General features: G+C 41.5%; 2 protein-coding genes across 5 annotated transcripts in view; one reads left to right on the top strand and one right to left on the bottom strand.

The window, feature by feature from the left end:
• waca (WW domain containing adaptor with coiled-coil a) overlaps positions 1-6237 on the bottom strand; it is a 32011-nt gene extending 25774 nt beyond the window's left edge. For all 4 annotated transcript variants that reach the window (XM_071523466.1, XM_071523463.1, XM_071523465.1 and 1 more), the window contains exons 1-3: positions 6025-6237; positions 5799-5829; positions 4730-4922 (exon numbers count right to left, since the gene is read on the bottom strand). In XM_071523466.1, the coding sequence (XP_071379567.1) occupies positions 4730-4922; positions 5799-5829; positions 6025-6065 (265 nt within the window). In that variant the 5' untranslated portion in view covers positions 6066-6237. The remainder of the gene's footprint in view (positions 1-4729; positions 4923-5798; positions 5830-6024) is intronic.
• A 2592-nt stretch (positions 6238-8829) lies between these two features.
• mpp7a (MAGUK p55 scaffold protein 7a) overlaps positions 8830-16862 on the top strand; it is a 130493-nt gene continuing 122460 nt past the window's right edge. Inside the window, exon 1 of the mRNA XM_071523462.1 lies at positions 8830-8994. The gene's annotated coding sequence lies outside the window, so the exon portion shown is untranslated. The remainder of the gene's footprint in view (positions 8995-16862) is intronic.

Below are 16862 nucleotides of genomic sequence, written 5' to 3'. Positions count from 1 at the left end.
AAAGACCAACTCTGCCTCAGTGTGCCATGTGCCTTGGAATGATTTTTTGAGTGCTAAAAAGAAAACAGGTTCAAGATGTGCTTACAGACCCTTCCACAGTAAATACAACCAATTAGACGCAATATTGAAAGAGTCAAACTCTACTACAGCCGGCAATGGCCATGTGGGTACTCCAATTCTTAGCCAACACCAAAACATTAGTGAGTTTAGTCTCCATCAGCCTGACCCATCTTTCCAACTTGCTTCACCGTTTCAGAACTGTGTAAACAAAAACCGCTAACAGACGTAAACATAACTATTTTGAAGCCAGAAGGGGCGGTGCCAGTCCCTGCTACCAAAACTATAGCCTCTCTCCCATCTGATCCCTTTTACTCTTATTATTATATGCCGATCTAAAATAATGCTATGCTTGACTCCTGGCATTTAGGGATATTCATTTTAAGTCAAATTTCAATATATCAATCTCAATTTTTCTTGACATTGGTGTTAATCTATGTAGTATAAGTTGTAGTAAGGGACAAGCTGCAAAGGCCGGTAGGAGAAAAAATAAGAGGAAGGTTTTGCAAGCCTGCACTACTTTCAGACTTGAGCTGAGTATTACTGGATTGCAGATTCGGGCTACATTAACAGTAGTTGAACACCACGTTGTAACAATGTAGTTGCACAGAAAGAAGCCTCAACTTTTTCTTTTCCACATATTCAAATAACAGACAACTTTGGATCATGAACATTAAGTCGGGACTATCAGATAGGTCATGAATCCATAGACTTCTTTTTTGGAAGTAAATGGGCATTCAACACTACCTTCACATCACTTTGAGAAAGGACCACTGTGCAACAAAACCTTCCAAATACTCTGCAGTGATGACAGTTTTTAAAGTAGTTGTCAACTGAATGAGATTCAACTAACACTAAGGATGTAGATGTTTTGCTGAAAAAAATTCAACAAAGGAAACAATTCTTTCCCTCAATACTGACAGCTAGTCACAATCTTTGACTGATGACGCTACAGAGGAAGATTTCTAATGAAAAAGACGACTTTGACTTCTAATTTCACTTGCACATAATGTGGTTTAACTATCCAAATTTAACCTGCTACATGTCATTTGCCCCGAAATCAGTATTCAGTACAAAAAGTCAGTTAAAAATGAAACATTGATCTTTGTTTACAATTACCTACCATCCATTTTATAAAATACATTAAGGTTAATCAATTGGTTAGAAGAGCTCTCTAAGCATTGATTCATTTTTTTTTTTTTTTTTTAAACAGGTGATGATTGTATTGAGTTTGACCAAAGCCACAACACTGAAGATTGGAGCCAGTGTGCATGAAATAGACAACAGAGACTTGACTACAGTCTTTTCATGGTTTCTCATGTCCCGTCTCCAATTGTGCTCCTTAAATGTCCTTCAATTTATTTTCAAGATCTGAGGTGAGGAACTGATGGCATGCTGTGATTAATCTGTCAATCTTTATCAGAGTTTGTTAATGAATGAGCGAGAGCAAACATCTTTGTGATTCTCACAGGTTTTTAGGTTATTTGTGGTGGCAGCAGGCCGGAGCAGCCAAGGTACCCAAAAAACAAGCAGCGAAAAAGCCTGTACACGCAACACAAAAACAATAATACATCATTGCATCAGTCTGGGAAATCTATTTTTTGGGGCCAGTCTGATCTTGTGGTGTGCCGCCACATATTAATTTGTCTGTGAGTTGGGTTGGGTATCGAGAAGCGCTGCTGAATTGGGTACTGGTTCCTGATTGGTCAGAACCTAAACACAGATAAGCTCCTGGACAAACGGTACTGTTATCGGTTCTTAACCATCTAAAAGATTTTAATTCGTTCACACATAACTTCTCATTTCTTTTATAGCCCAGCGTAATGACACTTTCTAGCAGGCGCCTAGCAATGACATTGAAATTGTCCGATTACGTTCTGTGCATTTCAATCATGGCAAGAGGTTAAAGCGTTCGAAAGTGTAGGTCAACTTCACTAAATCAGACAGACATACAGCTAGCTGCAATTTATGTTAAAAGATGTTGCATGCAAGGGGGCAATAGCAACAATCTTATGAAACACTTGCAACTCCAGCATGAGGTTAACTTGAAGTAGCATAGAATTTCAGCAAAATTTCTGCTAGATGCGATTCCTCAAAATCCTGCATTAAAAACATCCTCGTCGAGTCAAGGTTACAACATCTTATCAAAATAATGGAGTCTAACAGTGAGAACTTGAGTAAATACATGAAATAGTGAGGTGATTCCTTGCCCAGCAGCAGATTCTAAAAATCGCTCTTAATTTTTGTTCATATATACTAGTCAAGCTGCAGTACAGCACAGCGTGTGTTAGCTAGTTGTATTACACTGCCAATCCCTTTAACAACCTGTAAACAGTTTCATTCTAAAACACTAGAAGCCTATCCCTTTTGGGAAAAAATGTTACCTGATATACCTCAATATTTACAAATACAACTGATTATACCATGAAATGTGTTACTTTTTGTAAGCAACAGTCTTAAATAAGCTAATAATAATAATCCATAGTAAATTAAAAATTGATGCCAGCATCATTTTGTAAGAGTGAGAGTCACATTTTCAATAGGGGCCATCTCATTTTGGAATTAAACTCTCTATCTATTGTCCTGTACTGACATGACAACCAGAGAGAACTAGTTGTGTATAAAACCCAATTCAGGTTGTTAAATTTCTTCAACTGTAGGGAGATGACCATGAACCCAAACCCCAATTTCGACCCCTTTCCAGGGACACATTAACAAACATCCTCATATCTGCTTGGTATGAAGTTGATACGGAAACCATCTGAAACCACAAATGTATCAAATGTATCAAAGGTAGCAATAACTAGTGATGGGTAGACAGGCATTACACAGGATCACAACCTTACAGTCACACTCCATTACATCAGTGGAGTATCAATAAACAGTACTGATAATAGCATCAGTATCTATAATAACCTAGCAATACCGAACCCTATCAATGAGAAACACTGCATTTAGCAAGAATTGTGTTAATATGGCCACTATACCCATGGTTTGCCCTGCTATTCAACTCTTCGATGTCCCACTAAGTGTTTTTTCCGACCATCTAAAGTATGAATCACTATGTCTGCAAAAAATATGCTTTTGTAATAACAAATAAAGAGTGCTTACTTTCTTATTCATACATTTATATTTTTTCAAGGAATACAATGTGGTTGTAGTAGGTTTCAGGACCAAAGCATCATGAAACAACCTAAACATAACATAACACACTGAACTCAATTCAACAAAGAAAAAGAAAAGCACCAAAACTGCCGTTACATGGCTTCTCTTAGACACCAGTGAAATCTGAAATATCCAAAAATATCCACAGATTTTGAGATACAAATCCATTTTGTATCTCAAAATCTGTAAGCTCCTGAAAGACTTCTGATAATGTTTTTCACTAATTAGGGATTCTGAACAGGTTCCAACAACCTTATGCTCATTCCTCAAGGTTATGTGTTCATCAACTCTCAATCTCCACAGTAACTCACCCCGCTGGCAGCATTAACACCTGGCCTCTCTATTAGTCAGGGAAAATCTTGTACACCCTCAGTCATTTGGTACTTTCTGTAGTATTCTGTACTCCATTGCTTATAGACAGAGTAGTAATACTAACACCTCAGATAAGTACAATATTCATAAAACCTTATAGACTTAGATAAGATTATTACCTTTTACCTAGATATCATTTAATACAAAGCTATTACCAGATGTCCACCCCCAAATTTATTCAAAAACATCCACTTTTCAAAAACATTAACTCAAGGACAACTGTTTTGACTGGCCTTTGTTGATAGGATGCACACAGAGCAGTGACTGCTGCAATTCGATGCAGGTGCTATAAAATATGTTTCATAAATGTATTATTATCTTTTACAGTGATGCTACAACATTTATACAAAATATGCTGCTTAATCCTAGGAACAAGCTGCTTTCTCAACACAATGTTTTCATTTAAAAAGAAAAGCTAAAATAGAGCGCCGTACAGCACAAGGCATTCTCATTCACCACATTGATGCTGCGTGCATGGGTGAAATTGCTTAGCTGGCTATGCATCAAATACTGGGATGTTTTTATTTCCTTACGTCTATGTTATCTTAGAGAGAACAATAACACTGAGAATCTTACTCTACAACCGAATTTGAGACTTTCAGTCATATCTGATTCTTCCCTTCAATATCTGACTGATTGGACAATGTACAGACAACTTCCAAGTATGTGGCTCTTATTGTTCATTCCACCGCAGTAGTTGAATTCAAACAAACAAAACAAAAACAACATTGAATTATTCTGGAAACCACAATGTATTTCCGATTAGCAACTAACAGCTGAGCTAGACAGAACTGGTCAAAAATGCATCCTGGTTCAATGGAAATTTGATTTCTTACTACTTATATTGATCACTGCATTTGGATTATGTTTGCTTGCACCAAAATTACAACAGCTAAGCTACCTATTGCTTCATACCTTTATAACATAAATAAGCACAGAGCAAGCAGTACTTTTGTGTGGAGCAGGTGAATTTGAAGTAAAGGCTTTTCATTGTAAAGATGGTAAACTTCTTAGGAAGAGACAACTTCCTCTGTGTTCCTACTTATCTGACAGCAATTATCTGTAGCCATTCAAGTTAGTGATTTCTTTTTAATGTACAACACATTTGATTCTCAGCGACCAGTGTGTCTCTCACCTCCATCCCTGTCTCTGGCCCGGTGTGTGTGGACAGCCTTCGCTCTACTGTGCCCGGTGCTGTCGATGTGTTTGTTTTCAGGGCTGTCAGACCTCCTGAGCATTTTGCAGGGAGGAGTGACGTCTGAGGAGTCTCGCATCTTCTCATGACGGTGGTCCCCTCCTGGATGGCTCTTGGACGAGTATTTGAGAGTCTGCAGACACAAATCAAACGCCTCACTAGATTCTAGCATCTCTGTACAAAGATTTCACCTATTAATCACGATCAGCTGTTCTACCAAAACAATATCCTCTTCCAGTGAAACACCAAGTCTGGCTGTCTACAGTTTTGTAATGTCAAATTACCTATACATCAAAGTTTAATATCACAGGAATGAATGTGCTGGGCTAATCCCCATGCATATCTTAATGTGTTATGATTTGTGGGTAGCAGGTTTAACGCTGTAAATTGTTATTTCTGCAACGTTGCTGGACATAAATGCTATGCTAATGCAAACTAAAACTAATAATAAATTAGATAACTCATTCGCTCATCAACATTATACATTGACAAATTTAGCATTTCTGATCTTAGTAGCTAGGAAACGTGAATTAAGTTAACCTTAGATCAGACGAACGAATTCTAAACAACATTTTGGCTTTTTAAATCTAAATAAATTAAATTGCGAGATAGTTAAATCAACTGGTTTATCAAATATGTCTCGTATACTTTGATGTTTCGAGAGCTTGGCTATATCCTTAAAATGACAGATTGCGGTCAGGCCCTAATCGGACTGGCTAGCAAGCAAGCTAACGTTAGCTTGGAGCTCCAATAAAACTCGCCAGTATCAATTCCAAAACCGTTGACTTCGACGGTTATATTCACTCTACATTACCTTTAGCTATCAATGTTTGAGTACGCGAATATTTGCAGCTCTCAGGTCCACATTTCAAAGAAAATCCGTTACTTTTCGGTTTATTTTCCGCACTGACTGTGGCCTGTTGTGCTCTCCAGAAGCCTGAACTAGAGTGTCCATTTTAATCTTATTTGTTGCTAGCCAGTTAGCTAGCTAACGTTAGCTAACAAGTACCTGATAGGGCTGAGAATCTCTTCGGTCGCACCTGCAAATATAAAGAAAACGGTTGTGAATACAAGGCTTCAAGTGTCAACGCTGGGAAATGGTCGAAAGTACTGCAACAGCTGAACGTGCAAGTTTCTAGCCACTTATTTTGGTTTCAATAAAAATGGCGGATTGTCAAAGCGTAGCTACGAGGAAAAGGAAAATCTGAATAAGTAACGTTAGAAGAGATGTTTACCCATCGCCGAGTCTCGGTTGTTTCCTTGCATACATTACCATCAATGCCGTGTTAGTGTGTTTGGAGTGGGATGTGAAAGACTGACAACGGTAATATATTTTCTTGTTGATTCAGCAACCTGAAATCGTCAATTATTTCAACCTAGCTTGTGGGTATTTCAATGCTTTCGGCTTCGCTAGTCGAAAGAGCGCCCTCACTCAGTCCATCTCCCACTCACACACACACCAACTGTGTCTCTATCTACCGAAAAACGTAGCACTGAAGCTGCGTACAGGGTTGCCAGGTATGATGCATTCCCCAATATGGGAAAACCTTGGTAAAGTCAATGGCAACGAAGAGAAATGTCATGAAATCATATAATAACACCTACACAAGGTGTTGTGGTTTAGGTATAGGTGCACATATGATACACACGTGAATAATTTTCAGCTGTGCTATTAAATCCATTATCAAATTTTCTCAGTGTTGAATGTGTAACGCACAATTGGAAGCATTAGAGAAACAAAAACTTTATGGATTTTACGGATTATGATTTTGGCGAGAGCGATTCTATGAGATTGTGTATTTCGTAGAGCCAAACATCCCAGAACTGCGATTGAAAAAGGTGGGTATTTGCCAAAACTGGCAACCTTGCCTGCAACACCCCCCCATTCTCCACCTCCCTCTTCCGACGGCAACATCCGGGACACACACTGGCTGCTGGCTGGAGTCAAGTAGTCAACTCATAAATATTACCTATGCACTTATAGCCTACTGTTGTAGGGGGATACGCTATTATTTTTCCATGCATACTGTTATATGTTTTTACTTTAAAAACAAGTGAAACAAGCATTGGTTTTACGCTCACGCGTTATAAACAACCGATAGGTTTTATAACTAGGTCCGTCAAGCATAGGCTATGACTTGTTCTCTCCTGACATCTAGTGGTTATACTTTGAAATCGCAGGCAACGTTTTTCCATAGATGCACCCTAAAGAAAAATCCCTAAAATATTCCTATATATTAGTAAATTAGTAATAAATGTATTATAGGATTAGTTCTTTGTATTAAGGGTACAATTTGCATTATGAAATTGTACATAAATTACAGCAATGCAGCCAAATGTTCATAGGTAAGAGAACTCTTCCACTTTGAAACTTAGAAGAATAGAATAGGAACAACACTAATTCTATGATAAGTGTTACTATACAAATATGACAACAAACTATAAGTCCTTATAGACATATTATAGTAATATTATAGTAATATAGTAAGAGATTAAAAAAATAAAAATAAATAAGGCCACTATAAACTCATTACTGAGTACCACAGACACACTATAATATTTATCTATTGATTATTTCTATGGACTACTAAGGACTATGGAAATATTCTAGGAATATTATAGTGTTTTTTTTTAGGTTACACTTAGGCCTTAGAAATGAAAAAGATAGGCTACTACATGCAAAGCAGTCTCTCCTCATTTGTTGCCTTGACCAGATCATACTGATGCTTCAGAGAGAGTGTCTGTCAGGACAGGGCTGGTGGCTCCCATTGTTCCCATACAATAAATCCCAGATCATATCCCAGGCTGCGGACAAAAGAAGCTGCAGTTCAGCGTTTTGGCACACAATGCACTTTAATGTGGGGACAAGGGGGCACTAATGGGGCTGCTTCTATTGTTAGTACATTTCTGGAACAAGCAGGTTGGACACACACACACACACACACACACACACACACACACACACACACACGATTACTCCCAAAATATATGTAGCCTAATATGACCTCTGCATTTGTGCTTCCAGTTATTTGTTCGATGACAAGACTGTATTCAGTGGGAGATCTGCCTTCTCAGAACAGATTCAGGGTCAGTGGTCAGGAGGATCACTATTTTAAGACACATTTTGTATAAGAACCATGACGCAGGATTAACTGATTCCTGTGTGAAGCAATGGTTTTGGGCCTCGCCTACTACTTGTTGCTTTCTTACTGTAACATGACCTGTAGGGGGCGGTGTCGAACCACTTTTCTGTGACAGATCTGCCAAAGCAACAAAATTCACCTGTCCGATACAGTACTACTTCAATTACATGCATTACCTGACTGCTCATAAGTGAGGCAATTAATAAAAATAAAAAAAAAGAAGAACTTCATAAAAAAAATTGTAGATGACAACAGTTTGGCAAAGGAGAATAAGTCTTATTGTCGGCTAATGTTTGATATATTGTAGCAGGCATATGTGCAAATGAGTGGGTTTTGATTGAGACTTGGTGCTGTCTGTATGGCCTGGCAGTTATAATAAATCAGATTAAACTGACATTGGTCTGTGCATGGTGGAATGGATTAGCCTACCTTCATATGGATCGGAAAGTAATTAATCTATCTTTATGAAAAAGTATCACAGTGTTGATTTGTGTGTTTTATAAATTGCAATATATTACATTTGCAAATATTAATTTCCACCCCAAAAAAGGTTATTGTCCAAGTGCAAGTGTCAGGTTTTCTTGTTGGTGGAGAGGCGGGGCTACTGCGGAGGCGTCAGCGCGTGATTGACAACGTGAGTAGCCAATGAAAATATAGACCTCAACCACTGTGCACGCCTTAACAGAAAACCGACCAATGAAAGGAAAGGTAGGGCGGCCCGTGTAGAGGAGGGCCTCTCCGGTACGGATCTCAGAACAGCTTTGTCCCTTCACATAACAGAATATGACCGTTGTGGCTACATACACAAACTGACCCCAGTACAGCGCCTAGGCAGACAACTTTATCTCTCGGAGTGTGGCACCGACGAGGCGTATCGTTTTGAAAGGTTGTGTTCAGCAGATAGCCAGAGAGCGGGGATGAGTTAACTGACGGAGATACTAGACAAGAAATCACTGTCTGGAAGTGGAAAATAAAGCAACTGAAAAGTTTTCTTTCCGAAGGGACCTTTGGAGTAAATTGTGACCAACAAGAGGCGATTCAGCACCGAGCTCCGAAGCGATAGTGAGTAGTATCAACACATTGTATCTACTAACTTATCTTTACCATTGGAAAGCTAGCGAGAATCAAAAATAAAATTTCCGGTGTGAATTTTCAACATAAAACCTGTATTGACGAGAATATGTTGGAACTTTTTTTGGGTTATAAAATGTAGGCTATCTTAATCAAGAGTAGCCCCAAGCCTTACTGCCACCATTAACCCGTCCATGAGGGACACTTTCGTCGGGAAATACCATGCACCATGTTGCATTCCAATAATATTCTTATGGAAACTGGTGTCTGTGCCACTCAATAGAGAGTTTATAGTGACTTTAACGAACTTAAGAGTATTTTCTTTATCCCCTATGGCATTGCATTTTCCGTGGTAGTCTATATTTGTTATGTGAACCCCAGTGCTTCGTTCTTCTTTTTATTGTTTAAAGTGACAACTATAACGCTTTTATTTTGAATGCGAATCCGCATCACTTCCGGTCTTCTCCCGGCTGATTCTGCCTTACTTGACGTAGCTCTTGCATTCAGCCTTGCGTGGGAAAGTGGCTGCACCGTAACTGCGAGGCTACAATGTAATGTCGAGGATGCTTTTTGATTTCATTAAGTTATAATAGTAATAGTGTAGAGGCGACAGTGAAACGACGACCTCTAATAACCTAGAAGTATAGACTTGAAAATCAAATAATAACGAAGTACCTGTAAGTTTAGGCCACCACATCTACATACCATAATGAAAGAATTTCCTTGTGGAACAACCTGAACTTCCACAAAACACACACACACACACCCACAAAGCAAAGTTGCTGCTGGCAGCCACTGCTGCATCTCTTCCCATTTTACCTGGATAACCACCATGTGCTGGTAGAACATGCTCGTCCTGAGGCTTCTACCAGAATAATCCAGGAATGATTCCAAAACTTCATAGTAACTCCTGTAAGACATGTTGAAGCCAACCAAGCTCCTTATTGTCATACATTGAACTGCTGTCCAGGAACTACATTGTGCCATCTTGCATAGCCAGAGGGAATACAGAGCCCTTGTGCCCTGCAAAGTCAAGTGTGGTGACACGGAGCTTGTCACTGGCTGACGGAGCCAAGCCTTCAAGCAGGCAAGCTGGCAGCTCACTGGGACACCCAGCACTTGACCGGCTTCTGTTAGATCCCAACCTATCCCAGCTTCATTTTTTTGCTCACTTATTACCTTGTGTGTGTATATATTGTAATGATACAGAATGTTATGTATTTTACTTCCTCCAGATCTCTTATTGCGAGATAAGGCCTGATATAAAGGAGCCCTCTGTCTCAGGATGTGGTTAAGAACATGTGTAAAGCTGTAATCCTTAATGTGTTTGTCGTTCCACGCTTAACAACCCACTTGACAGCCATTAAAAGTTAAAGTTCTAAAATTCAGCATCAAAATGTCAATAGTAGTTAATTGCTTGAAAATGCCATTACTTTGCTTTTCACAGACTCATTTGTTTCCCTTGAAAATCACAGACTGCATACTTACTGAATGCGGGTGTACTTCGACATCATTTAGCAGATGAACTGCAGTGTATGATGGGCACTGGGCCAAAGGGTCACTCAGTTGGGAGATTGTTTGCGCAAGTATGGTGTCAGAGGAGAATCTCCAGCAATTTCACCATTGCTCTGTTGCAGATCGGACTAGTCAGCCAGCCCAGGACACTGCAAAACTACATTTCACTGATAGCTGTACAATATATTGTTGTCTCACTGCTCGTTCCAGATTTGTTTGAATCTGTTGGCTAATGTTGAAGGTGGCCTTATAAATTTGGAGCGTGACTGCTTGCTTGTTACACTGTCATTAGCTATGTTTCCCTGGGGCTCCTTGGTCTCTTTCTGCACTGTTCTGGTGCTCTGCTTGTGAGAAAGAGACACAGACAGAGAGAGAGGATGACCTTCTTTCGCCTATATTTGAATGTCAAGGAGGGGAATCTCTGGAGAGCAGGCACAATGCCCTTTGTCGACTCTGGCGAAACCTCAATGGGTTCTCAGCAGTTTTGGCCAGCTCCTTCGCTCTCAGTGGGAATAGCCTAGTTCTTCTTTTACATCTCGACTAGAAAAAGGTGGGAGGCCTTCATTCTGCATTCCAAATGGGCAGGGAGTCTCTCTCGGGGGATTTTGATTATAAGTGAATTAGTCTAGTTCATTACTTTGGCTTGTACCAGTGTTAGGTCAACAGCCTTAGCACCATGGTGAGGGTGTGATGGCTTCATTATCACGCCTGCAAAATACTCTCACTTTACATGACAAGTGGGCTTTCACAGACTCTTAATAATAAGACTCTCTTAATGAAAGGAGAGCAGAAAAGAGTTGTCACCTGGACTTTGTCTTGGCTGGGCTGGACTGGCATGTGTGTACCATATAAACATGTGTAACCATGTGACCCTGTATGCATACAGATGTTAACATGGCTGTTTGGTGTGTGTGCAGGGCTTGAGTCTGTATGTGGAGGGAGCCAAGGTCAGGGTGGGGTCGGATGCAGCGGCCCAGACAAGGCCCAGTGTTAGTGTTTGCCCTGCGTGAGTGTCTGAACAGGTGTCCCCGAGCCGCAGCCCCGCATAGTTCACATTCCCAGGGTTTTGTTTCTGGAGTGGCGGGTCACCGAGTAGGGGGGAGGGAGGTCTGGGAACTGGGAATGCTATGCGTGCAAGGCTCAACTCCCAGAATTCATCTGAGCAACCTGCTGATTGAGACAAAACGCTTCCTGTCATGGCAACGCTTGACTTGCATTTATGAGAAACCTGTCGGCAGCCTATTGCGCTGTTCATGGCCAGGCACAATGCCCTGTGTTGGCTTCCATAACTGCTTATCGACAGCAAGGCTGTATTCTATGTTAAGGGCTTTCCAGTGGCTTAGGGGTGGGGAGAATACAGGGCTTTGAGACCAGCATCACTTTGTATGGCAGCTTGCTCAGAATCACAGGAAATTTCACCTTCTTTCCTGCCCATCCCCTAAAACACACCCATGGCTCATTTAGCTTGAAAATGTCAAGGGATGCAAAAAGTGGCTAGAAATCCAAGGTCTAGGCATGCACAAGGCCAAGCAATAAGCGATGTCTCACCCCATTATGATCGCCTTGGACGTCACTGCGGACAAGAGGCTAATTTGCTCTGTATGATGTCATCAAATATAGACGCCCACCAAGGCAGGAACTCAGTCATTCTGGTATTGAAGTGTAAAAAAACACTAAAGCAGCCAAAGCGTGTGAGGAGAGGTTGTCAGAGTGTCCTGGCCTCTTAAATGCCGTGTTTCAACAGCATTAGCTTCTACTGAGTTCTCTGCCTCTTCACCAGGAGTGTTCCCTCAGCTACCCACAGATCTGGTGCTGCACGAGTGCTGACTGCTGACATATTTAGGTGAACTTACTTTACTACCAGCCATAGCTAAACTTAGTAACATATGAAATATGAATACAAGCATGTTGTTGCAGTAGCTTAATTCTTATTATACAGTAAAGACAAGGCATATTTTTGTATACAATCTCCAAATCGTTTTGTTTTATAGGTATATTTCCAGGACATGATTACATTTGTGCAAAGATGCATATTGCAAAATTGCCAGCTAAAAGGTGACAAGATTATGAAAGCATCTTAAATGAACTGGAAGAACAAATCTGCTGTCAATGGATGAGATCATCCTTTGAGTCAATCTGCCTTGGCTTATAGCTATCTGAGGAACTCATACAGATGTTGAATTGAGCAGCATGCACAGGGAGGCCATGACATCCATCTGTCCATCCAACTATCCATACACTAATCCATCTGTCTTCCATCCATCCATCTATCCTTCCTTTCATTCTTTCAGCCACCCAACCACCCATCCATCCATCCACTCTTCCATTCATCCATAGATCCATACATCCACATATCCATCCATCTATGCATAATCACCCTCTCACTCCATGGTATCACTAATCTCCATTGCGAGTCTGCGATGGACTCGTGAGCCTACTGCCATTGTGCTGATCCCAGACGGAGAGATTAAAGTGACGTTGGTTGGCAGGGTCACAGTTGATGAGGATCACCATTAGTGATGCTGTCTTGTTTCCCCTCTGCCTGCCCTACAGAAGTGTAGGGTTTCCCTCTGGACCTGCGGTGCTGGGCTGGAATGAGCCCACCCAGCAGATGCCAGCCATCAGACACCGACACCGGCTTCATTAGATTCCGACTAGCGTACATAAGACGCTGCGCTCAGCACGCAGGCATGCTGCCCTCCTGACTCAATACGGGCCGACTTCTGATGGAGAAGCAGAGGGACAGATTGAAGGGCGCTGGCATTAAAGCAATGGGAGTGGTAAAGTCAGGGAGAAGGTTAAGCTATAAAGTGTTATGGCATATAGGTCTAGACACATTGCGGTCCTAAAGTGAGGTGTTTTATTATATGGGACAGTGTTTCATTCCTTCTTGAGGCATATGCTGTTACATTCGGAAGCCCAAAGCTCCAGTTGCAAAGTACAGTTGTGGTGCTCTTATTCTAAGGGGACTAGGATCCTATTATAGACTAACAGGATCCTTTACCCATAGGTATTGCTCTAGGAATGTGCACAAAATGCCTTGTTTGTAGCTATGGAATTGTAGCACACTTGGTTCCAGTCAGACATACGCTTGTAACAGCTTGTAGCCAATTTGTCAGTGTAGTCAGTATAGGCTATAGTCTTACACAGCGAGGCAGTGGGTTCACCTGACTGACGTGAAGCTTATTTGTCACACGCTGGTTTATTTATGAGGGTTTTCCATGGATGGTCCCTGCATTGCATTACTACGACCATTCCCCTTATGGCTACACCGTGAATAATTCAACGTACTTGGAGCAAACAGAACCAAAATAGGCCAAACTGTGTATTTTTTGTGGCTCTGACAAATCACGGCAACCACAGATGATTCATGTGGGCCTGGTCAATATTTATGTTGGTAATGTAGGATCTTGTTGATGGAGAAACGAATAATATAAAAAAAAAAAAAAGCATCCAGAATAATGTCAAGTATGTGCACAAATGCAGCAGACTGGAAGACAAGACACTGAACAAAGAAAGACATTGATTGAGCTTGCCACCTTTGCTGCTTGACCCCGCTGCCTCAAATCTGCACAGTCAGCATACGAGACGTCTATGTTTATTGTTTGCAGATCAGCCATACAAGGGTTTTACATTGCGACCTGTCAGTGGTGAGTATCAAGTGCTGTATTAATGGGCCATGAGGTTGGCATCTTCATTTAGCTTGTGTTGATATTCTGTGCGCCCTGGGGTGCTTGGTTACCGAACGCCAATCCTGTGACTGATGCTTGTCCTTCCTGGCCGCGGCGATCTCTGAGGCCGACCGTGACAGTGACTTGACCGTGTCGAAAAAGATATGGAGACTGTAATTAAACCCTAAGGGTAATGAGAATACAGCTATGTTGTAACTTGTAACACGCACAGTAACACACTGAGGTCAACCCCCCCTCCTCTTCTCATAGTTTGTCACTGCGACAGCCTTTTGCTTATATCAAATGACAGAGGCGAGCATTCACTGCTGTGTCATCTTTCTCTCCTTTCTCTCACAGATACCGCACAATTTGAAAAGTCTATTTAGGTGCCAAATGGCCACAGGTTCAATTCCTTCAACAGCCATATATGCTGTTCCTGTTGACTCCATAGTAAAGGACATTTGCGCGGCAGCTCGTCGATCGACATCCCAACGCGATAAGGAGAGAAAGCACAGAGGGCCCAGTGTTGCTTACCTCACTTGATGTTTCATAATCTCCCTGTAAAGCTTATGCTATTTACCCAGATCAAATGAAGTTTACCTTCCTGGAAAGGTCTTGCTGTACAGGCTTAATGGAGGGGCCGTGTTCAATAAAACCACCTTTCATTTCCTGGTGTCACTCAAGATATCTATTCCACTCTCGACCTTGCTGGAGTGTAAGCATTGATTTTGATGACTGGCAGCAGGCAGAGGAAAAAGAAACGGGGGAAGAATGGGTGGTTTGCTATGCTGGTGTCTTTGTGAGGGTGGGTGGGGTGTTGTGGAGGCCTTGAGCCCCTCAGAATAGTGCTGATTAGGGTGGGTGGGTTTTCTCTAGCTGCCTGGTTTCTGTCAGTTGGCAGGGTCCTGTTCCAGACAGCAGCACTGGTTTTCACGGGCTAAATCCCCTCTTTGTGTGCGGGGCGTCTCAAGTGGTGTCAGCTGTAGCACTGTACACTTGTTGCTGTGTCTCCTGCCACCTCCATCTGGCTGAAGGCCCCCGAGGCTGCCCATTCTTTTTGCCTGTTAACATCTCGGCGCCTTTATTTGCCCCTCCAGCACACTCCAAAACACAGCAATGTTTGATTGGCAAGAGAAGGGGTGTGTGTGCATGTGTGTGTGAATACATGCTTTTGTCTGTGATTACTTGAGAGTATGCTAGCTTCCGTGCGAGTGTGTTGGACAGGCATTCATTCATGTTTAGACCAGTATACCCACTCTCACTCTCTCTCTATCTCTCTCTATTCCCTAGTTGCTCATTGAGTGCAATTAGAGCAATTTAACTCCAAATACCCCTTCAAACCAGCCTATTAGAACCAATGAACCCATATGCTCTCTCCTCTCTGTGATAGCCTGACCTATATCTGATTAAAGCAATTTAATTTGGATGATGGCAGACAAGGGGATACTATTCTAAGGCATCTAAACCAATCAGACTCAGTGTGCTCCACTCTGTGCCCTGTATATCATGTAAGTAAGTTTCTTGTGCCCATTACCCTCCCCCATGCCATGTTGCCTACACACTGTCCATGAACAGGCAGGCCTAGTGTCTAAGTAATTCAGTTGTAATCCTAGGCCTATTAGCCAAGCATTACAGTTGACTGAGTAATAGGGCTTTGTCAGATCTGGTGGAAAGCGTAAGCCTCATCATTTCTGCTTACTAGAGACTGCTGCTAACTACAGTTATTTGCCTAGTTAGCAGCCTATCTGATATTTAGCTTGGGATATGTGGAGTATGAGGCCAGTTGCACTCATATTGTTATTCCAGAACATGCTTCCATGTACACTACCAGTAAATTAGAGGCACTGACTTTGCCCCTTTGGAGGTAAAGTATCCACATTCCACAACTGCCTTCAGTGTAAACAATGCAAAACCAATGTCAGCGCCTGCTATAATTTGAGCCTAGAGCGTTACTGACCACAGATGTTACTTGGCATTTGCCCTTTATGTTAGAAGCATCCTCAAATCCAAACAGCCGCAATCAGTCTCTGCTGACAAACATATGTTGCCCACATATCAAAGGACAGAAGTTAGCTCTTAGCTCACCACTAATTGCTGAGTAACCTTGTGGAAAGACCTTCTTTAGTACAGGTTTTGGCTCTGGTGCAATTAAAATGTGATATATATAGTGCTTTGAATTGTTGAGCCTTGATATCAGGAGGCATCTGGTGTCCCTACAGCTGTGTGTGTGTGTGTGTGTATGTATGTACTGTATGTGTCTGTGTGGAGTAGCATACACTGTCAGTAGTGATGGTGACCAAGTCATCACACAGTTGTTAGACATGAGTCAGTTTGGATTTGAATAGAGTTTGAATAGAATTCACTCTGCAGGGTGGGGCGGATTTGGTTTCCAGGTTCACTGGGTCAGTGGGTTTGTTTATGGTGCATCTAACCTACTTCATGTGAAAGGACTATGGCTCTGGATGGATACATTACTGGATTATTCAACCTGGCTGTATTTGTGATGCAATGACTTCCTTTGAACATTGTTTCTGTTAGCTTACTATAATATTGGACTATAACAATGCATTAATTCAATAAAGCATAACCTAATGTAGCCTAACAGTTGACAGAGATTTGCACTTGATCATCCTGGATCCAGTTAAGTTTTGGTTTGGTGTCATTGATTGTCAA

This window comes from Centroberyx affinis, unplaced genomic scaffold, assembly GCF_046629955.1.
Source record: "Centroberyx affinis isolate AG114_WGS23_722 - 3 ecotype Tasmania unplaced genomic scaffold, CSIRO-AGI_Caff_v1 ptg001091l_1, whole genome shotgun sequence".
In the NCBI taxonomy this organism is placed as follows: Eukaryota; Metazoa; Chordata; class Actinopteri; order Beryciformes; family Berycidae; genus Centroberyx; species Centroberyx affinis.
The sequence above is the reverse complement of the archived record's forward strand: the minus strand, read 5'-3'. Positions and strand labels throughout refer to the sequence as shown.